Here is a 23,224-nt window from a genome sequence, read left to right as displayed (position 1 = left end):
TTTTTAACCCAAATGCATATTTGCCTACAGAACACTCATCACCTTGTAGATGCAGCTGAGGACAGATTTTTCAGCTTTATCCTTATCTGGTCCACCAACGTGCACTGGCTGCAGTAGGGTCTTTGGGGGTAAGGCCATAACCCAGTCCAACAGGCACAGCAGGAGGGACACTACCAACTGCAAGAACAATAATGTTCCAATTCAGAACCCTAGCAAAGGCAGATGTATAAATGAGACAGTGAACAGATGACTTGCGTTTCATTTTTGGGAAGATCATATTCTATGAAACGCATAGTTTGTTTTGCATAGTGAGTGTTTACAGCATGTAAACCTCCTAAGGTAGAAAAATCTGTATAAGGATTTAAACTTTTCCTAAAGTATCGCATGTACCATTATCTTCAACTAAACTAACACAAAAAGATTCACACTGTGCCTAACAATGATGATTGAGAGGTTTTAAAACTTCATTGTATCAACAGATTCGATGTGTGAAATAAAATGTCTTTTGGTTTAACTAGAATGATATTAAGAAGCTTGAACAACACCGTCACATATGGAGTGTGAAATTCACTTACCCTCTTATCAGCCTCGTGAGGGGATGATTCTGTTGAAGGAAGCAGGTAAGTGATGGTTGCTATAAGGATCTGCAATGACAGAATACAATTTCAGTCTTGATAACAGGCTAGCAGAGGGCCATTCTTCCGAAATACATACAGAAAATCACACTAATACTGCCTCCAGTCCACACTTCTGAATAACACAATGGTACACCGACCAGCTACTAATAATAAAGGATAGCCTTTGACCTTTCCCCACTGCAGAAGTGCACTTACCTCTACTATTTTCTTGGGAGAATGAGCTGGGAAACCCTGAAGATTATCCACATAATTTATGAGCAAGTGCAGTATATCTGATGCCACTTGTGCAACAGTTTTATTTGGAAACTGAAAAGAGAAAGAAAAACAACATGTAAAACAGGCATACTGTGTATGTGATGACAGAATATGTGCTAAAACGGCAACTCATAGTTGTCTTGAACTGTAACAGGATTAAGGAAAGACGAAGCTTTCAGAAAACTAATTCCAAAAACTGGAATGGTCCCAAGCATTAATTTTCAATGTGTTGCTTGGAGATGTAATATGTCAGTTTCTGCTCTGCTACAACTTAATAATTCATCTCTCCGTGGCTTTTTTCTAAAACTTTCTTCAATAAGCTGTTTTAAAAAGTGTTTCTCTCACTTGGCTAATAATTTTAAATAACAACATGGCGGTCAGAGATCTGCTTAAAGCAGCACTGTGCCATAATTTGAGACAAAAAAAAGATATAATTCCTTGAAGTCTGTATAGCACATTCTTCAGTGGATTAGCCTTCTGTCCATTGTATTAGGAAGCCAAATATGTTGACAGTCCAGATTTAGCAGAGGGGCCATAATCTTCTTCTCTCTTGAACGCTGATCAACAGTATTCCTCCGAGCCAAACAAGCTCGCAGCAGATTTGACGAAAAGCAGAAGTTTAACATGAAAAGTTCTATTTCTACAATCCCGAGGAAAGAATTGTGCCATGTCTTTGTGAACCCTGTCCATCAGGGGGCTTTCCCAGACTAAGTGTAAATGCCGATACCTTCAACGTGACACAGATGACATTCAAAGCCTCTTTGATTTGAGGGTGGCGTGTGTTGTGCATCAGCTCTTCACACAGCCAAATGCCCAAGCTGCAAAGAGCAACGCACCTGGAAAACAGACGCAGCTCGTGATACGAGATGGGGATGAGACAAGATTCAGTGGCACTGAAGACAGTCAGCAGCACTGCTTAAAAATGCATAAAGCTTCTTTCCGGATAACTTAACTTATTTATCTCAACATAAAAAAGCAAAATAGCAAACATAGCCAGTACATGAAAAATTACTTGGTTGCATGTCTGTTCTAATAACAAAAATACGGGGTTAGTATGTGATTTTCAGAAAACAGTGTAGAAACAGAGACAAAGATAATTGATAGCCAGTCATGTCAGCCTTCCTTGCCTGTCTGTTGACGTGTTCCTCTCCTGAGAGCCACTACATACGTTGGCAAATTCAAGTCAGATAGCTGGCACACATGAGGAGTATTTTGTAAAGTAGATTTTTTTATAAAGTACACAGAATCTGTAACTAACTCTCCCCCTGATTGACTTGAGATGATTTCATAACCTGTAGAAACATTTTGGCAGACAGAAGCTGAAAGGCCCAATATGTAATTAAGAGGAAGGTAAGCGAAAGAATGAGACACGCTATCAGAGCTCTCACAAAAAATGTCCATCTAGGATCAGATCTCTTTTATCGCTTACAGAATCCCACTTGCTGACCTCCAGGGCCAGTTGACGAGGTTAGAGTAATAAAAGCCTATGCTAAATGTCATCAAAACACACAAACCCTGATTAGACTGTCCTTACATGGCTAGTGTTTTCCACTGTGGTGCTGCTGCCAAAACTAGCACCTTTTCACTAATCTGTAAACAAAAGACAGAACGTTTAATCCCATAATCTTCTGAACGCCTTTGCTCCGGATTGGCAGTGGATTACTTAAAATGACACTTTACTAATCCGTCTGGATGACCAGACACATGACTAAACATTGATCTGCTGTGAACCATGATGTGCAGACAACCCCTTCCCTCCCAGGAAAACTCCAAGCACACAAATTATGACAACAAATATATCTGAAAGGAAAGTTCATGTTATAACCCTTAAATAATAAACATAATAAAGTCAAACAATACACTGTACCTTGCTGGGGCAGATGGCTCTTCCCGGGCTGAGCTGAGTATGTGTTTAATGATGTGCTCCTTAAAGTCAGTGAAGAAAGAAAACATGAACAGGTCAAATATTACAACACTCAATTCATACAAAAATCCAAGGACCAGAAGAGGAAAACACATCTAACAATCGTAACAAAGCCGAGGGAGGGAGAAACAAATTGCTTTCGGTCAAGCAAGGTCCTGTGCATGCTGGATACACACCAGTTACAACATCACCCAAACACTTCACCTTTGTGAGTGAGAAGGACTGGTGACTGATGACTGTCGCCCAGACTAGCCAGTAGCTAATAGGTGTAATAGACTGACTGACAAAGCCCAGGACAGAGGTCACCCGGAGAGTTTCTCTCTGACCGTCCCAGGTGCCTGCGCAGTTAGAGAGCTGTAACAGAGGGGTGAGCTTTCCCTCAGCGAACACTACAAGCTGAGTCAGCTGTTTCCGAATGATGGGGACTACAGCCAGTGTTGTCATCTGAGACACACAAGAGAACCAATTAGCTTTTGTTTTTTAAATTGATTTGTCATTCCTCAACACAATCCATGGGGACGTTTCCTACACAATAACCCATTATGTACATGCCATAAACACAGTTTTTTTTCCAGAAAACAAAAGACGTTTTTGCTCACAAGGTCATGAACACCATCCAAATGATAACACAAAGCCTGACGGCCATGTGGAGACCGACAGCTGGAAATCTCAAGGTACTGCGCCTTCCATAAACACATCCAACACATACGATAAACACAACAAGTGCCCAAGACTAAAATCAGATGCATTCTCTATGCCACTATGAGAAGAAAAGAACAATCCTGCTGTTTCAGAAATACTAATGTCTTATGGCTTTATTTAGGAAAATGTTGGCTTTTGAGCTTATATTCCTCCTCTCCTTTCATCATTTTTACAACCAGGTTAAATTGTTCCCACATTCATTTTCACATTCTGACAGAAATATTTGGTTTGTACTACAGACTGACCAATATTGATTTATCTGGGCCAACTCAGATATATTAAAAGCCGACACAATAGGACTATTGGACTGATATGATCTCTAAAAGACACATTTCCCACCAATTCAGAGGGAATACAATAATTTGTTTAAAAGTTGATGCGTGAAGATAAGAATTGTGGTGGTACTTTATTAAAACAGATATTGACTAATCATCAGCCCACTTCTGGTTGAACACTCCACAAAAATCCAAATATCAGGATAAAACATTGGTCAACTTCAAGTTATGCGTTATCAAGGTCACGCTGGGTGTACTCCATGTTAAAAGTGTTTTCAATAGAATGCTGTACAGAATGGTAGAATAAATGCTTTTGGCATGAAAGTGTTAATATTTTTTATTTTAAAAATTGTGTTTTCAGTCTTCATTTAGTCAATATATGGACAATGCTGGACAAAGGAGAGGAAACCAATTTAAAATTCCCTCTGGAAGCACTAAATTGCTTCTTATCATGCACAGCAATGTGTTTGTTATGAAATGCCTCAAAGTAAATTTCTCCTTTAAAACAGAAAACACTCTCATGCATGGCATTAGTTTCTTCTTAACAACAGCAGCGATTTCCTTTTTAGTGCCGAGGCCAGAATGCCTGATAATCCATTAATAGTGATAACATTTCAGAGCTCACTCACAGCTTTAACAGGGAAGTGGAAAAACCACATTCAACAGCAGTGCTTAAAAATTCCAAAAGGACTAACAGATCTTTGACCCATTTCTGGTATTTATACTAAGAATTATTTTGAGATGCATTTCACAAAAATATATCGTTGTTTCATCTGGAAACTGCCACCTAAGAAGCTGGTTAAACATGGAGCGGGGAAAAAAACTAACTTCATAAAAACAACCCCATGCCTTTCAAGGAACAGGATTAACAGGGAACCGTGCTCAAAGGTCACACAAATTACCCGAGTCAGTCTTCACGAAGGCCAGTTTTCTCAGCCTCACCTTGACGTCTCTGAACTTGGTCATCACCACATCCGCCGTGGTTGGGTGAAGAGCTGGCAGCTCCTCGTACAAGTTGGGCAAGCAGACCAGCGAGCCCAGGAGGATCTGGGCTTCCAGTCGGGGAGCCTGAAGGAAAGACATCTGTCTCTACCATTCACAGAACCAGCAGCAGGACAGAGGCTGCAGCGGCTCTCTCATGCTGCCTACTATTAGGCTGAAAGCGTCCAGTCAGCAAGACATAATATTCTGTTTTAAGGTACAAGTAGAGTTTTTTTTTCTTTTTACTTTTCAGTGTAGAAGTAATATTTCAGCCTTCGATCCTGTCAGCACCTAAAGAGGGCTCAACAGCCACAATGCTGTTTTTTCTTTCTATTTTCCACCGTGTGCTAAACCTACAGTACACTTGTTCCTTGGCAGCCTGCATGCTGGCGCAGCTCACAATATTGAAACATATTTTGTTTTGATATTCATTACATTAAATAAATCACTAAAAGGGGGGTAAATACCAGGGGGACCCATTTCTGCTATCCCCACTTCTAGATCAGCACATTTTTAGATTATTTCACATCGTTCGACAACTTCAAGGTGCGGATTTCAGATGTGATTTTAATGGAAACTGCCATGTGCAAGCTGAGATCAGAATGGTGGAAAACACTGCACGGGGCTGCTCTGGCTCTTACATTCAAAGAGGATGAGGTGGTCACTCTGCTTGCTGCAACGATGAAATCCAGTATCAGCATGGTAGCTCCAGGCAAGCCAATGGAAAAGAAGCGAGGAGAGCAATGCTTGATGATGGTGTTCACAATGTCCTAAAGGAAAAAAGGCAAAAATCACTCCCACAGAAAAAGAACGTCAAGGCTGAACCACAGAAATGTGTTTTTCTGTGCTTCAGCCATGTGCTTTTAATGGAAGCGCAACATACACGCCTTCCACCAAAACCACCTCCACAGGTTTACCACGGATGTGCGAGGAGTGCTCACTGAACAATCCGAATTTTTCCAAAACAAACATCTCTGCACAGAAGCCCCCGAACTTTAACATTTTAAATATGCGAACATCACCTGGTCGACGTGCAGCAGCCCGCAGTGCATGATGTTGTAGAAGTGTGTCAGGAAATCACAGTTAGGCGACACGTCCTGTCGCCTTTTCATGATTTTACAAATCAGCTTGTAGGCATGAAGCTTCCCTTGCTTGTACCTCTCCGTCAGCATTGTAGCCTAGGGGTCACAGCGTTAGGCACAAAGGTTATCTCAATACCAAAACAACACAGCGCAATCATTCCTCAAATCAGCTTTTAACCCCATGCTTTCAATAACTTATTTGTGGGGACGAACTTTCAATAACTTATTTGTTCATAACTCTTACTAATCTCAACTGGACCGCAGACTGACTTGTCAGCTGACAAACAGGAAGCAACTTCCTTTGAGGTACAACATCAGACTTCAAATTCGTCAGATTGGTGCTCAATTAAATTTTCCAGGTTGAATAAATGACAAAGGCTGGTCCTAAAAAAAACCTTCACTCAGACCAAATGTTTTCGAATGGCCACCAGAAAGACCCATTCACTTCCATTTCAGAAGGTTATCCGCTGCACAAGAGTACTCACACAGTCGTGACGAGGCAGAACAGTGGCACTTACTTTAAACAGCCAAGGAGTCAGGATGCGCAGCGGGGGTATGAGGACAGGAGGAGGCGGCGATGTCTGGTTGTCTAGTGATATACCCAGATTGTCTCGGATCTATAGTTTTCAACACAAAGGAGCACAAACAGAACCAATTACCGGCTCGACGGCAATGTCTGTCATGGAGCAAGGTGAAAGGCTATGTCACACACAGGCAGTTACCTTGGCCAGGTTCTGCCACAGCTCACAGAGGTAGTCAAAGACCTGAGCATGGATTTCAGGATCCTTGATGGAATTGACGTCCCCCAGAATTCCCAGCATTCGCCTCCACATCACCGTGGCAACATCGGCATGCCAGCCAGTCAAACTCCCTCCCGCCATCACACTGCAGTCCTCTGTTGGGAACTCGCTGGTTTCTAGGAGCAGAGGGAGAAGGAAAGATTATTACATCAGAGTTGCGATTTAAAACCTGACTAAATTACAGACAAAAATGCGGAAATCCTCTTCTGAAAGAGCAGAAAACCTTCAAATGCTTCCCAGCTCTTCTTTTAAGAGAAATTATTTTCAGTAGGACAGTACTGATATAAAATGATTAATGAGCATCTGTTTTGAAAAACTTTTGGAAAATGCATCAATATTTCAGCAACAGCAACGAGTGACAAGAATAACTCATCCCCAGCAACTTAATAATGAATTTTCTGCGTATATACAGTATCTCTTTGTTTAGTAGTTCAGGTGGATAGCTGCATCAGCATGTGTAGGCTGCAAAGGGACAAGTAACAGGTTTATTCCATGCTGAAAAGAGAAGAAAGAAAACGCAACGTTTTGGCTGTGGAACCTTCTTTGGGTGTGAGGCTCCACAGCCAAAACGTTGCGTTTTCTTTCTTCTCTTTTCAGCAAGGAATAAACCTATCACTTATCTCTTTTTTTAGCTGTCTTGGCTGAATCAGAGCTCTGCCTGTTAGTCTGAAGGATACCTAGGTCATCGGGAGTCTGCAGGACGGAGTGGTGGAGCTTCTCGTCCAGCTGCAGGTCCTTGTGCTCCATGTGGTCGGCGTTGAGCGTGGCAGGGGAGGGTGTCTGGGACCGGGAGCCGGTGGGGGAGTGCAGTGGGGAGGCACTTTCAGACCCTGGGGGAACCACACCCAGCAAGCAAGACACTGAGCGCCTTAACACACTGGTGGCAAGAATACATCAAGCCTGGATAATCAATGGCAGACTAAAGAGGTGAGAAACATTACAATTTAACAAATGTGAAACAGGCTGTACTCAGGTCTTTTTTAAAGTCTAGTAACGGATTAAACTTACAATTAGAAATAAAAAATAAGTAAATATCTATTTTGGAGATGCACGCCCACCTCTCCCAGGTACAACATGCTTTAATTTCAAATGCTTTTGTACAGCATGAAAAACAGCCAGGTCCACAGGAATGATGCGAGTCCTAGGCCAAGGCCAGCCACTCACCAGTGATAGTGACTGTGTCTGCTGACAGGGGCTGCTGGCTCAGGCTGCTGGTCTCCGAATCGATGTGCAGGGTGGTCAGGCTGGCCAGCTCCTGCTCCTCTGCCGTCTGGTGTCGCAGCTGTAATCCATCATGCTCCAGAGACCCCGCAGCAGAAACATCAGGTCCCAAACTGAAGTCTGCACACCAGAATCGCAATTAAAATCCAACAGCAAACAATCCTCCCAATCCTCAGATCTGACCTGAGGATTAACCAACACGCTCAAATGTCGTTTGTGAGTTTCAGCGTAGAAAAAAGATTTGTGGTTTGTGGTCAATTTGATAACACTGTAGTTAGCAAGCCAGGGCTAGAAGACTGGATTTTTAAAGTAAGACTCGAACTTGTTCCGGGGGGAAAAAAAGTTTTTAAATTTTTTTTTTAAAGAAACGACTGCTTTATTGGCCCAAGTTACAGATTTCAGGAACTTTTTAAAGCTCTGACCCCAAGCTGTGGCCCAGTGGGCACTGCGCCTTTTACGAAGTCACTAAAAGCAGCACCTGCGATGCCGTCTCTGTGACTCGATCTTTGCAGTAAACTACTCATGCAGCAGCCTGGCACAAGTGGGGACTGCAGCCCGCGAGTGTGCTGGAACGTGTGGCGCCTCCCGCAATCGGCCTTACTGTCAAACTTGCGGCTGTCGCACTGGAAGGCGTTGAAGGAGTCGGAGTGGCTGTCGGAGCTGATGAGGTCACTGCTGCCGGCGCTGGCGGGGGAGGTCCACTCCGAGGGCACGCCGGGGTCGTCGATAGGGCGCATGGGATTCTGGCGGTTCAGGAGGTCCGGAAAGTCCTTGGGAACCTCAAGGCTTCCAGGGCTGCTGCCTCTCCTCGTGACACCCTGGGACAACCAAGGACAACCCTGCCATCAGTCTTTCGGGACCACACAGAGGCCTAAACTGAGCACTGGCTTGGTCTACTAACTGCTCGTAACTAACAACCGCAGACAGGCCTGCGCTCAGGTTTGCCAGCCTTGCAAGACAGGACACCAAGTACAACTTGAGTAGCGCTTAGTGCACTGAAAATAAAATCGTTAACTGAACTGTTTTCATGTTCCCTGGCAGGAAAGTGGGCAAACATTAAAGAAGAAAGCTGTGAGCCCTCCTCACACACAGCTCATGAGTTTCTGACTTGGAGAGCATTATCAACGGCAAACCAGAGCAGCACCCGTTTCTTCCAAATGGCGGCGACGTCCAGGTCCTGTTACTGCAGGGGTCAGAGCGTGGAAGTGGGATCTTAATTTCCCACACAGCCCTTTTCACACCGCTGCTCCACCTCAGATGCACTCCCACACTCCCGCCCACATCTCGCGTTACCAATCCTTTCGGCAGGGATGAGGGTGGAATGGACACAACGCAGGGAAAAACATCACCCGCGACCAAAGCAGAACTTCGTCTTAGTAGCAAATACCCCTCCAGACACCAGGCTCACCATATACGAGTTGGCATGTGTTAAGTCACTTCTTAATTGCACAAATTGATGTAAAGTTCACAATTGGAGCTGAAATAACAATATTGTGAAAAATAAAAAAAATACAGACCGTATGGAGTAGCTATTTTCAACTGTTGTTGATACACTTTACATTTCTTTTTAATTACAGAAATAACTATCCTGTTCCACTGTACACTGCACCCTGACTAGTTGCACTCATGAGATGACAGATATTCCAGGTCCTGTGGGAACTTCTCACATGGAGGGTGAACAGGTACTAGAAAGGTGTACTCTGGTAGCCTTGCCATCTCCAAACCCATTTCAGAGGGTACGATGCTCAAATATGTGAAAACCTCAATTTCAGACAGCACCCTGCAGTCCAGCCCCCATGCACCTTGGAGATTGTTGTGAACTGAGTTACTATACCTGGCGAACACAGATACAGCAAACTTGAAAAACACAAAAAATAAACCTTTAAACATAACGTAGGGAGCAATCTTTACCCTCTCCCACAGCCAGTTCTGTGCTGAAATTCAGCAACCTGGTTAGGAGTATGACAGAAACACAGAGCACAGTCCTAACGCAGCAGTAAGAACAGTAATCGAAAGAATGTACTTTACTGACGAAGTGGACATTGTCTTCCTTTAATTTAATTCCTTTAAAAGAGAGGCCATGAGTCTCTTTGCTCCCTCAGAATACTTTTTGTGTAATTCTTTCACCTCCACAATTACACGATAAAGCACTGTGCGAAGAATTTATCCCACATATTACCTCTCCAAATGGTGAAGAATCTCCGAAACAATAAAGAAAAAAATCCAGATATGCTCATTTGGCAGCACTAACATTTACTAGTAGCAATAAAAACAGACAGAACGAGAGACAACCACTCACAGATGTGCTTCTGGCTCGCAGCCTCTCTTGAATGAACTCATCCATCAGGTCGCTGATGTTGGGGTTGCTGTTACCAACGTCAGTAGAAATCGGGCGGATCTTTTGGCTCAGGTCCTCTTTATTGGCTAAAGTCACATAAAGAATTAACAGAGCATTACGGGTCTGTCGCAGAGAAGGAAAGGTTTGCTACCGAGGTCATTCATCAGCCATCTGTCCTAACTGGTGTACACCACTGGACACTAACTCTCTCTGCCCTGCTCTGGAATTCCCTCATGGATGAACAGAATTCCTGTTGGGCTGGGCTGCTACCTTGAGGCTTCAGCTTTGTTCCAGCAGACTTCCACACCTCAGCAAAGACCTATGTTCCATAAAATAACAGTTGAAGGCTGTTGATTGGGTGGCAAAATATACAGCATAATCTTAGATGAAACTGACCTGGACACTGAAGACAAGGTGTTTAATGTGACCACCTTTTTTCATTTCAAAGACATTTATATACAGACAGACAATTATATATAAATTATGCATATGTTAACTTATCTACCTGATTCAAGCCAGTATCTTTTTGTTACTTTTGGCTCTTCAGAAAAATGCTTTTACTTATGCCTTCACAGCTAAATTATACAGACTGATTTATAAATACTTAAATAAACTTTGTAGTCACATCTCCTAACACAGATGATCACAGAGCCTAGGAAAAAATAAAAGCACTGCTTTATAGAGAAATTAAGAAAACCATAGCTTTTTGCTAAAGAACTACCTTCCAACTGTTTAATCAGATTCTCACTACTTGAATAGATCTGCCCCTACCAGTCAGACACACTGGAAGTCTGCTGAAACTAGTGGTGTAGTGAAATTATCAGGAGACTATTATGTAGAAAAACCGGTCACTAAAACACATGTAAAATGTATAAAAAGGCGACATCCAACTCATTATAATCAGAAAGCAATGCAGGAGCTACTCACAAGACATGCAGTCCCAAAAAGACAAAATACCTGGCTTTCTCCAGGGCAAGAAGAGAGTAAGAGTTAGAATTAGTAAACTTGTACACTGCACAGTAGAAGGAATGTGAGCGATGTTAAGAGATCACGGAGAAAATAGAAATCTATTCCAAAGCAAGTGTTAAAGTTGTACAGCCTGAATACATTCTCCTTGTTTATACTATGAGAAGAGAAGCACACAGACTCACAATCTCAGAGCTATTTCCACCTTCTCCTCCAACACAGCCAGTGTTCAGATATTTCATCTTAGTTCAACTACTGCAGAAGCATTTTGTGTGTCAGAGGACAGAACATTCTGTGTGACATCTACATCCCACTGTGGCCTTCGGAAAGCTATAATGATAATTCTCAAACTAGCCAAAAAGTTGTTTCCAATCTTTTGTTCTCCCCAAAATGACACAATTGACCTTTTAATTCTCAAAACAGGTTCAAACATGACTTCACTCATGGAGTGAATAAACCACTGCGCATCATATTGATCACTGGTCTCTCATGATAGACCTAAAAGACCAGCAGAAAATATGTTAGAAACGTTGGTTCTTAAAAACACACTTTCTGTATTTATTAATTTTCCATAAATAAAATTCTGGAATATATATAAGATCAATGTTCTGCTTCAGCTTAAATGAAGGCTTTAGTTTTCCCCCACGCCAAACTATGATTGCGAATACAGCCAACTACTTGTTCAAGAATCTGCTGTATAATAGCAAATACAAACTTCTGCTGGTTCAAGAAAGTACTGTACAGTATAATAGCAAACACTGCCCTCTACTGGTACTACATAACAAAACAGGGGAAACCAAACTTGGGGAATATAAAGCATACCTAGGTCATATTCCCACAGTTTTAAATGTATCCTTTTTTTGTGGCAACAATAATAGTTATAATTGAAAGTATTGTGCTGATTAGTTTAATTTAAGTTAGACAAGAGTATAACACTGTAGAAAGAGACAGGTACTTAAGTGCAAACACAACACAGGATATGCAACCGATGAAAATGTTCACAATACACTTCTCAGCTTCATCTACAGTGCTTAAACTTCTGAAGACTGTGGCAAACATACAGAATGATTACAATACCTATTGGGTAGTACCAGTTATAAGCTCAACCTCCAATGAACCCCTGAGCAGTCAACTTACTTAGGAAAGATGACTGACTTGGACATCTTTGCTATCACGCTGCTTCAGATTGGCCTGATTTAAAGTCTAACAATGCCCTTCACCTGTTCTACAAACGGTGACTAGGTGTACAGCTGTCAGGAGTACGATGCTGTGGGCTTTTATGATACAATGATTTGGACTGGGGGTGAGAGAAGGCGAGGAAGGAGATGTGTGCTGATCAAAGGCTGCATGCAGCATCCAAACAGAAGGGAAAGCAAGGATTATATCCCACAAAGCTGGAGGGCTTCCTGGGGTTTCTTTGACTTAATTTTTTTTTTTTTGATTGCGCTTCAAACTCGGGATGGGGGAAGCTTTTTCAAAAAAATCTGCATCCAGCAAAAATGAAACGAAAGAAAAAAAAAAAGGAACAGGCGCTTTGTCTTCGATTTATGCTCAGCACACCGTTCAGTGCTCACCTGTTGCTTTCCTTCCAAAATAGCCCATTACATGAGTGTACAGATCCCTCAGTGGCGCCTCGGCTGGCACTTTGCTCTGCCGCTGTGGGGAGACGTGTGCCTTCGGCTTGGAGAGAGCATGTACGACAGATTTATAGACACCACCCAGGGACCCCTGCTGCGCGTGATGGCCTGACTCCTGCGACCTGGACCTGACCGGGTGCCCACTCTCCCAGCCGCCGGCCGGTCCTTCCTTGTCCACCTGCTCCCCCACCTGGGCCTCCCCTACCGCCTCCTTTGCCCTGCCACTGCTCGCAGATCCCGCGGCGCCGGACTTGGGGGCGCCGGGCCTGGCGGGATCGGCTGCCCCAGTCGGGGTCCCACTGCTGCTCCCTCCACTGAAGCCGCTGAGCCGCCGGAGCCTGGCTTTCCAGGGGGCTTCCTTGGTCTCTAAAGGGTTGTGGAACTGAACGGACTCAGTGGAGGGCCGGAAGCTGACATGAACCCCGCTGTGCCGCTTCTTTCCTCCTCCTCCTCCTCGGACGAGCCTGGGCTTCAAGGCTGCGGTGGAGGAGGTTTGCCTGCTGACCGCCGTGGTGCTCAGAGCTCGGGGGGTCTGTGAGCAGTGCTCCTGTGACGGGTTCTCCTTGGGGCTGGCGCCGGACTCCCCCCTACCTCTCCCTACTGGGGCCACCTCAGAGCCCACATCCAGCTCCAGGGCATCCTGTCTAAGCAAGTGATTGGTCCTCTCTGCATGGCAGGGGCTACCCCTCGTGTCCAGGCCATCCTCCTGGATAAAGAGTTCTTTTGTCTGCCAGCCTGACTGATCTGCCTTACTGCTGCACTCTAGACCCTCGACCAGGTCCTGCTCTGAACGCCCTACGGTGTCCTCGTCTGCGGCCGAGCCAGCGCTTCCTTCATGGCACACGCGAGTCCTGTCTTCATACTGCCACCTGTCTATCAGTGCCTGAGCAGCCTGGCCTTCCATCGCCTCGCTCAGAGCATCGAGAATGGCGCAGCTTTCTCCCTCAGCTGTCCCGACCCCTTCCCCCTTGTGCTTCAGGTACTCCCTGAGAGATGACAGCAAGTCCTCCTCCCTCTCGCTCTCTACAGACTGGCTGGGCAGGAAGGCTGGCAGGGGCTGTTCGGAAGGCCCTACCAGCTGGCACAGGTGGTCGTAAATGCTATCCCCCACTTCCAGTGAGGACACCCTGCTGCCGGCACCCATCGGGTGGCCCGCAGTGGATCTAGACCATGGGATGACCTCTGGGGGACTCTGCGAGCCAGGAGCACTGTGAGATGGACCGTCACCTTTGACCCGCTCTGCGATGAAGGGCTCCATGATGTCTGACGTGCTGCTGCTCCTGGGCAAGGGCTGCTCTTCCCCGGACGCCACAAACACCTCCGAGGGGGGCGTCTCTTCGCTCTGGGAGAAGTGCCGCATCCGCGGAGCACGGGAAACCACCGGGGGGTCCTCCATATCTGAGCAGAAACAGCCGCATGTTAGTGTAGGGGAAACCACTCAGTGGCCAACCTGTGACGGCACACACGTGACACTATCCAACACAAGCACGTCATTCCTCAGGGTCAGTACAGCAAGAGTTTGTGACATGTACAGCAGATGTGATGTGTTCAACACATTGCCTAGAACATGCTTCAGAAAGGCCTACTTTACAGTTACTAAGGAGCACAATAAAAGCAGTGAAAGGGAGTCTAACAATCAGACGAGCCTTACTTATAAACATGCAGTTTGAAACACAATGTCCAGTGTGATGACAGCTAACACATACACACACATATCAGAAAACGAACAGCTAAGATTAATTAGACAGAAAAGGTTTTACATTTAGTCTGTGATCTAGAAAACAAATTTGTTATCAGGTGGAGTGTACAAACAAAAATGTGGACACAATACTCTGCAGAAACACCTGTTACCCACAAAATCAGTTAGGTATTCTACATCAGTAATATTCTAGTAATACACTGATCTTTCCACTATAAAACAATTTCCCTTAGATATTAACTGATTCTGTAGGAGACAAGTAATACTGCAGAATATTCTGGCTGTGGAATTCTCCTGGGAGCGAAAGTCAGGGAAAAATTAGCAAGCAAGGTGGGTAAGATAATAGATGCCAACGCCTTGATCACTAAACCTTCACTAGGATCTTATTTAGAAAAAAAAGTCAATGAGGATGTAGAGATGAGTTTATAAGTGCCAAGCAGCAGAAAGAGCAGAGGATAGGTATGTAGATTTCTTCCAATCATGCTGCTGACTTACAAACACAACACAGGACACCATCAATGTCAGAGGGAAAGTAGCCGCAAAAGAAAGTTAAATCACAAACTGATATAGTGTAATACGCCTTTTCATTGGTTAGCTCTGGTGTTCTGACCAAATCTGCTGTGGGCAGCCCCCGAGCTTGGCATCCCGAGATAAACACAGAGGACACTGGCAGAGGACCAGTGCTGACATGATGGCACATTAGCTTCAAAACACAACAAAAGCACGGGGGGACACAGAAAACAATGACTGTGCTGTACTTCACTTCAAAATATCGAATAAGCAACATACAAAAAAATAGATATAACCCAGCAACTAAAGGACAAGAGTGGAGTTGCAGTGAGAAAGGGGTGCAGAAACAAGCAGAGACAGCTCTACCTGACAGCTCGTCAGCTAGGGGAGAGAGCACAGAGTCAGGCAGGAGAGGGTGGACAGGATGAATCAGGACAGGTGCACTTTTAGCGCTGCGTATAAAGGCTGAAGACAGGATGCTATCGCCAGTTGACCGACTTCGCAGGGCTTCAAGTAAAACAAAAGAAAAACAGAAGGTATAGAAAGGGAAGGAAGAAAAGAAAGATAGTGACAGCGAGGCAAAGCTGTGAGGAATAAAGGAGCAAAGAAAGAGGGGAAAAGCTGTATGACAGAGTTCGAATCTTGATCTGCCCATGCTGGCAGTGATGGCAGCACAGCAAGGGGCAAAAGAGAAACTCGTCTTCGTCAAAGGCATTGTAGAATGGAGCAATTTTTAGGCATTAAGAACAACGTCTTCAAATTCTGCATAGTGCACTCCCTAAATAATAAAAACTATATATATAGCATACATAAAATATTATTTTTCATTCTGAAATACAAGCAAGAAAAACTAGCGTAATGTGTTTTTTATCTTGCCGTTACCAAAACAAGTTGCTGGAATATATGCTGCAAGAATATACAAACTACAGTGCAAAACAAGATAATAAAAATGTCATTGCACAGATCCCAATCACACTGAATATATTGTGCACTATTAGTTCAACAGCACAGGATTGAGAGTCTTCAGCTTTTAATCCCATTTAAGAAGTGTACAAATAATATGCCAAATCTGTGAGATGTACATAACTGAAGTTTAAAATCTTTATAAAAATAAGAAGTGTGTGTTTTTTCCTAGATGATAATTCTGCTTACTTCAAATGTAGCAGCTCAAGTATTTACAGTGAGAAAAGCGCGTGATGTTGGAGAGCGATGTGTAGGTATACCCACCAACAGTTTTCTGGCGAACAATACTCCTGGCTTTCTCAATCCCCGGAGAGCCAGCAGTAGTGGCACTGCGCTGTCTCATGGGGGCCTGTCCAGGCTGGTCCCTGCTCCAGCCTTTGGAGAAGGACCTGTCCACAGACAACTTCTGGGACTCGTGAGCTCCACCTTGGGATTAGCGCACAAAGAGACACAACACTGATGATTCCCGCAGGATCTCTGCCACGCCCACGAGACAGACGGCACCCCAAACCCAGGTCGATTTCTCCTCCATCAACCATGCGACTGCACGGCTGTGGCACAAGCTACAGGCCAAACATACCCAATCAAACATACAACGCGCGCAGAGTGAACAACATTGGACTGAAGCTATTTAAGAAAGTCCCTAAAGCTCTTCCTATTTTATTAGCCCCCAGTGAGAAGTATGTACAGAACATGTGAGAATCGTGAAAACTCAGAAAAATGCTCATGCTAGGTTTTCACGTTCCATGATTTAGGACAAAAGATATCTGCTAAGATAAAGAAGCCTGGCCATCCTTCCTACCTTTGCCCTTGTGTTTCTTCAGCTTCTGCTCGCTCAGCTTTTCCAGGGGCAGGTCATTAAGGTCCAGGCTGTAGAGGTTTCTGGCCAGTACCTTCGTTAGAGTCTCCATGGTGAGGGACCATTCTGTGACCAGCTCCTCCCAGCAGGTCAGTGAGGACAGCACTGCCAGCAGGTCATCCCACAGCTCCCGAGAGATGTACACATTCAGGTTCCCTTTGATCCATGCTACTATTAAGGTCTGCAGCACAGGGAAGATGGTTTAAGTCAGAGACCAGCAACTTTTTTGCCACTAGGAAGTTGCTAACCATTATTGTTATTACTATAATAATTGTGGAAGGCTTGTGTTTATTCTACCTGAAATATTGCCCCAGCCAGCCTTCCAGAGAGTGTCATGCATTTCTTCCCATGTGGCACAGCTGAAGGTGGCCTTTTCATCACACACTCCGTCACCCTGAGTAGCACCAAGAGTATCTGCTCCCTGAGACCCAAAAGAAAGTAAGACTTCACACCTGAGGGAAAACATTATGCCATCGTACACAGTACAGTAGATAGCGCTAGCCAAAACTTTACACAGCAAACATGCTGCTATCCTCACTTGCAGCACCTGTTCTGAGGAACACTCCACTGAAAGACCAGGCAGCTGGCTGTTCTGGAGGGACCTGGATGAGCCACATGTGGTGAGGGCCTAGCTACATGCTTGCCTGCATCATTATCTATCCATTTTCTAACCAGTGCCGCAGGAAGAGCCAGAGCCCATCCCAGCAAGCCATGGGTGCAAGGCAGGATACACCCTGGATGGGACACCAGTCCATTGCAGGGCACAAACAGACACACTCACACTTAAGGACAATCTTCCCAGAAGCTAACTAGCCTAGCAGTATGTTTTGGGAGTGTGGGAGGAAATCGGATATGCCTATATCATCAATTACACCCAAACCTTCATTTGTGCTATGTTAACAATTCAGAGAAAGGTAACAGTACAGTATAACATAATTTTAAACTTGTTTACTTGTTACGTTTACAACACTTTTCCAATAACCTAGTTTCATTTGGAGTGACTTGTGAAAAATTTCACCCAAAACTGATCTTTAAAAACTTGTTTTTTGAGATTTATATCAGTGCCAGCAGAAAATATTTGGTAGGGAGGTAGCGGTACATATGAAAATATCAACTTGAACTCCAGAGTTGTGGCAGAACGGTGGCAAGAATACACAATCATAAGGCTTTATTTACAGTATGCGGGTATGTGACATCAAAAAAAGAGTGAGACTAGCTCACTCTTATAAAGCTAGAGCTCAGCTCATCCAAATAAACAAAGCAATGACAGCACACAAGACAAAACACAGGCCCTTAGCAGTAGGGACACTGTAGCATTAATGCAGTCAAGAATACAAACACAGCATGGAGCAACAGAGAGAAGGCGCAAAGTGCCAACACACAGCCAACACTTTGCACTGGCCAGTAGCTATCATCCGAAAAATACACACACAGATGTGATGCCCTAGTTGCAAATGTGTGCTTACAACTACAGAAGCATACATCTTTATCCGTTTGTGTTTGTCAGCCAATGAAATGTGCTATCCTTTTCCCAACCTCTGTTCGCCCAGCTGCTGCAGAAAGTTCTTCACGATACGAACAGGGGAATCCATATTCAGGAGAGTAAAGCTTTTGTTTCTGTGTACTGTAAGTACTGTGTGTGAAGTGTATATCTATTCCAGTGACTTCAGCATCACAGTCATGTTGACCGTGCTTGTACATTTTTTTTTTTGTTTGCTTTGTCACGTACCACGTCTTCTGATCCATTGTCTCATGCATGACCAGACTGCGATAAATATTGAGGACACGTTTACACATATCGATATGCTCTTCCAATAAGAATTTTACATCGTTAGCTGGTTCAAGGAGGAAAACGTTGGAGGAATTGGTTATAAAAACCTAAAACAGAGAGAAATAAAGTTAAGAGCTTATCTATATTTGAAATAAATCTCACATTTAACAGCAATTCCAACAGTCAGTTCAGTTAAATGCAGACTTAGCCTATAACCAGGGATCAGTGAATATTTAAGAAAATATTATTTGGTGCTTCACAATGACTTATTCAGGTTTATTCTGAGCAAAAAAGTACAACCCAATTTTTCTTTAGTCTCAGTTTCTACTGAGACTAAAGAAAAACGAAAATAAGACCGTTCGCATTTTCTTCTTTTGAACCCGATTACTTATAAACTGAAGTAGCTGTCACTTATTTATTAAGAAGTTGCATAAGCCAGAGCTCTTTGCTAATGAAGTATGCTAATTCATTAAGTCCGGACTCGCTACCTCTCTATAAAAATTATTTGTGTTGTTCAGCCTGCGGCTCAGGTGAAACCAATCAATATCATGCAAATCCTGCAGCCTATGGATTAAAGCGCCTGTAACCTCGGTTACTATTTAAATATGCTGAAAACTGAATCCATATGACACAGTCAGAAACGAAACCAACAGGCAACATTAAAAAAGCATGGACAGAAAAAGACCCATTTGAAATGCCACACCTGTAATGTGGACTGTACTCCGGCGCACACATTGTATTCTTGCAGCTCACAGTCTGCCATTTTGTTAATGGCATCTTGGTAGGAAGAGTTTCTGGGCCAGCTGGGGGTCCGAGTATGGCCAGAGGCTTTTCCAACCTTTTCCTTAAAACGAACAAGGAAACAAAACCTGTCACGGCAGCCTGCACAGGACAAGGGGGATCATGCTCACTACAGGGCTGACCGGCCGATTCACAGACAACTCCATTTCACCTTCCTGCTCGGCAGCACCTATGCACACGTATGCTTTCACCCTGGCTGCTACTTTGTGGGCTGCCTACCCTCTGCCACTCTGACAGTTAACAAAATTGTGGCGTCTATCCCAGTCACCTCTTTTTCAGCTGCCTGCTGTTCCGAAGTTATTTTCTAGAAAAAAAATACCCAAGCAATTAACGTCAGACCCTTCTTATGTAGTTCAGGTGGGGAGCTGCGTCAGCATGCGCAGGCTGCAAAGGAACAAGTAATAGGATTATTCCATGCTGAACAGAGAAGAAAGAAAACACAACGTTTTGGCCGTGGAGCCTTCTTCAGCTGTGAGGTGTGAGGAAGAAACCCTTCTTATTTTCTGTAGGAGGGTATGCAACCTGATAAAGAAAAACCTTTATGGCAAAAAGGTGCGTTAAGGAGTGACTGCAGGGCATTCACTTCAATCTTGTCTGACGACCATGCGCTGTGTATAGTAGCTGCCGTCCCAGGAGGGGCAACCGCTGACGCGACCGGCAGTGAGTTCTGCCCTCACCTCCTCCTGGTCCTTTTCGGACCCTGGCTCCCCGGCTGAGCCCAGGTGGATGACGCTGGTGGCCGGGGAGCTGCAGTGCTCCTCTGGGTCCCTCATGAACACAGGCTTGTCTTCCTGAGCGATCCACTCCTGGTACACCCTCACTACCTTCCTCATGGCTGCCGCCTCGCACATGGGCAGCAGGAAAGCCTGTCCTCGGGGAAACATGAAACACGTTCAGGACTCACAGACACGCGCTGTACTTTTGTAAGCAGTCCTTCATGTGAAGACATTTTGTTTAGGTGTGGGTGTCCTTGTGTAGGATTTTATTTTACCCAATCAGTATACTATAACCTTTAATTGTTTATCTCAGCTGTTTCCGTCCCCTAGCTGAACTTCACATAAGGATGAGCTTCAACACTTCATAAGCTGAGACAAATAAAATAACAGCTACCCAATCGACTGTTCCAAACCGTTACAAAATAAACCAGGTACTGCTAGCCACCTTAATGCAAGACACTCTGCTACTTCTCGCTCATACCTGCCGGAAGATCTCAGTGATGAAGTTGACATTGGTTCTGGAAGAGCAGAAGACCTTCCTGACCACTTCGATGTCCGTGAGGTGCTCTTCATCCACACTGCAGAGGCTAGAAGAGCTGGGCTCCCTCTCGGTCAGCGTGCTGGTGTTGGAGTGAGACTGCTCTGTCTCCACACCGCTGTCCACACCATCAGGCCTGGGGCCGCTGTCCTCTCTGGCTGCCAGGCCAGCTGCCGCCCTCTGAAACACCCCCAGACACCCCCAGCTCAGAGAAGGCTTTCTTCTTAACAGCAGGACCAGATCTGCCTGTCATTTTTTTTTTATACGTCTTGGTTAGCGTTTTAAAAAGTTTAATGATGCCAGGTGGAAAGAACCAATTACCTTCTCTACTCTGCACTTTTCCAGCCCACAGTTATTAAATATTATTACAGACTTAAACATGTGTGTCTGTGCTTTTCACCTCAGAGGTCCTGAAAGTAACCCCAGACTGAAATGAATGAGGGAGCTCGGGTTCACCTGAATGTTCTTTGGCACGTTTTCTCCTTCGACCCCGGGGATATGAGTCCCAGTGTTGGATCGGGGCTCCAGCCAGAAAGACACCAGCCAGCGAATGAAGACGACGCGAGCATTCAGGAACATCTCTTTAGTGCAATAGATGTCTCCGCCGGTCTCCGGGTCTCTCTTTATTATCACATAATGTGGCTTTGGTCTCATGTGAGGCACCTCTGCAGGCAAGAATGTAAAGTGTAACTATGCTGTACAGCATACTTTGTAGAAAACATATGCACCTGTGCTCAATAAACACAAATCTATTACTGATTCTTTTTCTGCTCAATTTATAATACACCCAAACTTTTTAAATAATTCAAAATCCAATGGCAATCTCTGAAGCAACAGAATTAATCTTAGCACAAAAGCTCACAGCACACACTATATCTATATATAGTGTACTACTATATATACTATATATACTATATATAGTAGGTATAAAGTAACCTACTAACATAAACATATATGAAAGTAAGACGAATGTTACTGCTTCCCTTACCAAGTACTGGATTGTATAAACTGGTCTCCTTTGAAAAATTTGGGAAAATATGAGGAAGATAATACTTTTTGAAGTTTCCAAACAGGAAAGCAAAGCCCTTTTCGTGATTTTCCTTGCATTTCCACTCCAAACTTTTGGCCTGCAAAACACAAAAGGAGCTTTTAAAAACAGACGTGTCGCAAACTAGGGAAGGGCATGCCCAGAAGCAAATATACATGGCCTATCTGTGTCCGTCACATAGCAGGATATTTAAAAGACCTGGCAAGACCAAAAGTGTCCAAAAATACCCCTCTGTCAAGCAGTCAACTATCTCTACAGTTAGCAGTTGGATGTTTTCATATCAAGTATATCAGACAAGAGTGTTCCATGCAGAGGCAGGCATGTGTCCTGGTGAATCAGGGAGGCTGTGTTAACTCTTAGATCCACACAAGCCTGAGAGAAATCCCAGTACGAATGCAAGCACAGTAATTTGCCTTCACAATCAGACTCTACTGAAAGAAACTGCATTCATTCAGGACCCCTTTTTTAAAAGCACCAATGTGTAATTTACCAGGACTTTTGAAGTGCAGCTTTTTAAGCTGGAAGAAGATCAATGCTATGGAATGGGCTTTAAGTGTTCAGGAAATCTTTTATAACCGCTGCATATTTCAAAGACATAAGCTTAAGCTAAACTGTCTATCCTATCATGGATTTTAAGATGTATGCTATTCATCATTGTATTTTGAATACCTTCAAGGCGTAACTTTGATTTACAGACAAAAGATGGTTGTCTACAAATTCACATAACTTGTGTAAGGCTGCATTATTAAAACAAATGATTTTCAGAACCCTCATTTTTTACCATCAGCTACAACATTTATTCAAAGTATTAAAAATCAAGTAGTGAAGGACACATCAGAAGTGGCACACATGCAACATGTGGCACTCAGCATGCACAGCAGTCAAGCATGCAACCACAGTGCATCAGTAGGGTTAGTGGAAGACAAGTACCTGGATTACCATGTATTTCAAAAGTGCTTCTAAGAAATAGCTGGTAAGGTCATCCTGACCCTTGTCTCCAGACTGAGGAGAAACCAGGGGGGTGATTTCCTCAGGAGTGACTTGTGCTAAGGAGACAGGCAAACACGTCATCGCTTTCAATTGCTGGGCTCCTTCAATCACGGCTCGGCCCAAAACAACAAACTAAATGCCCACTTCCACAGACTCACACAAAGCACCGTTTCGTAAGTCGTCTTATTATAAGAGAAGAACAGTGAGAAAATTACAGCTAGGGGGCATTTTCAGACATCGCAGATCCAAAAAAACAGTTAATATGACAAACATTTTGAAAATGAGTTTAGTAACAGCCTTTTATCATTAACCACAAAATGGTTTATTTCTAGTCTTAAGGTTGGTGATCTTAACCCTTCAACGTTACACCAAAACTGCATGATACAAACAAGAGATTTGTCAGACAACATGCTTTCATTTCTTGGCAATATTAACCTTAGACATATTACAATTATTAAGTAAGCTGATTCCCTACTGGTTTGAAGAAGATGGTGACTTAATTCAGGATAA

At 43.9% G+C, this 23,224-nt stretch overlaps 1 protein-coding gene across 9 annotated transcripts in view; it reads right to left on the bottom strand.

The window, feature by feature from the left end:
• Positions 1 to 23,224, bottom strand: part of ralgapa1 (Ral GTPase activating protein catalytic subunit alpha 1) — a 65,707-nt gene that overhangs the window by 32,212 nt on the left and 10,271 nt on the right. For 4 of the 9 annotated variants that reach the window (XM_088647527.1, XM_088647530.1, XM_088647532.1 and 1 more), the window contains exons 7-32: positions 22,655 to 22,770; positions 21,665 to 21,803; positions 21,133 to 21,341; positions 20,620 to 20,856; positions 20,100 to 20,288; positions 19,325 to 19,465; positions 18,580 to 18,728; positions 17,148 to 17,271; positions 16,794 to 17,031; positions 16,256 to 16,417; positions 15,395 to 15,535; positions 12,757 to 14,217; positions 10,178 to 10,302; positions 8,480 to 8,696; positions 7,822 to 7,998; positions 7,335 to 7,487; positions 6,580 to 6,773; positions 6,376 to 6,474; positions 5,798 to 5,953; positions 5,417 to 5,545; positions 4,737 to 4,862; positions 2,761 to 2,819; positions 1,621 to 1,729; positions 834 to 944; positions 576 to 644; positions 43 to 177 (exon numbers count right to left, since the gene is read on the bottom strand). In XM_088647527.1, the coding sequence (XP_088503653.1) occupies positions 43 to 177; positions 576 to 644; positions 834 to 944; positions 1,621 to 1,729; positions 2,761 to 2,819; positions 4,737 to 4,862; positions 5,417 to 5,545; positions 5,798 to 5,953; positions 6,376 to 6,474; positions 6,580 to 6,773; positions 7,335 to 7,487; positions 7,822 to 7,998; positions 8,480 to 8,696; positions 10,178 to 10,302; positions 12,757 to 14,217; positions 15,395 to 15,535; positions 16,256 to 16,417; positions 16,794 to 17,031; positions 17,148 to 17,271; positions 18,580 to 18,728; positions 19,325 to 19,465; positions 20,100 to 20,288; positions 20,620 to 20,856; positions 21,133 to 21,341; positions 21,665 to 21,803; positions 22,655 to 22,770 (5,165 nt within the window). The remainder of the gene's footprint in view (positions 1 to 42; positions 178 to 575; positions 645 to 833; positions 945 to 1,620; positions 1,730 to 2,760; positions 2,820 to 4,736; positions 4,863 to 5,416; positions 5,546 to 5,797; positions 5,954 to 6,375; positions 6,475 to 6,579; positions 6,774 to 7,334; positions 7,488 to 7,821; positions 7,999 to 8,479; positions 8,697 to 10,177; positions 10,303 to 12,756; positions 14,218 to 15,394; positions 15,536 to 16,255; positions 16,418 to 16,793; positions 17,032 to 17,147; positions 17,272 to 18,579; positions 18,729 to 19,324; positions 19,466 to 20,099; positions 20,289 to 20,619; positions 20,857 to 21,132; positions 21,342 to 21,664; positions 21,804 to 22,654; positions 22,771 to 23,224) is intronic. The other 5 variants (XM_088647534.1, XM_088647536.1, XM_088647528.1 and 2 more) reach the window with 4 other exon arrangements.

The sequence above is a fragment of the Lepisosteus platostomus genome, chromosome 10 (genome assembly GCF_059453375.1).
Source record: "Lepisosteus platostomus isolate fLepPlt1 chromosome 10, fLepPlt1.hap1, whole genome shotgun sequence".
NCBI classification, from domain to species: domain Eukaryota; kingdom Metazoa; phylum Chordata; class Actinopteri; order Semionotiformes; family Lepisosteidae; genus Lepisosteus; species Lepisosteus platostomus.
This window is presented reverse-complemented; position numbering and strand designations above follow the sequence as displayed.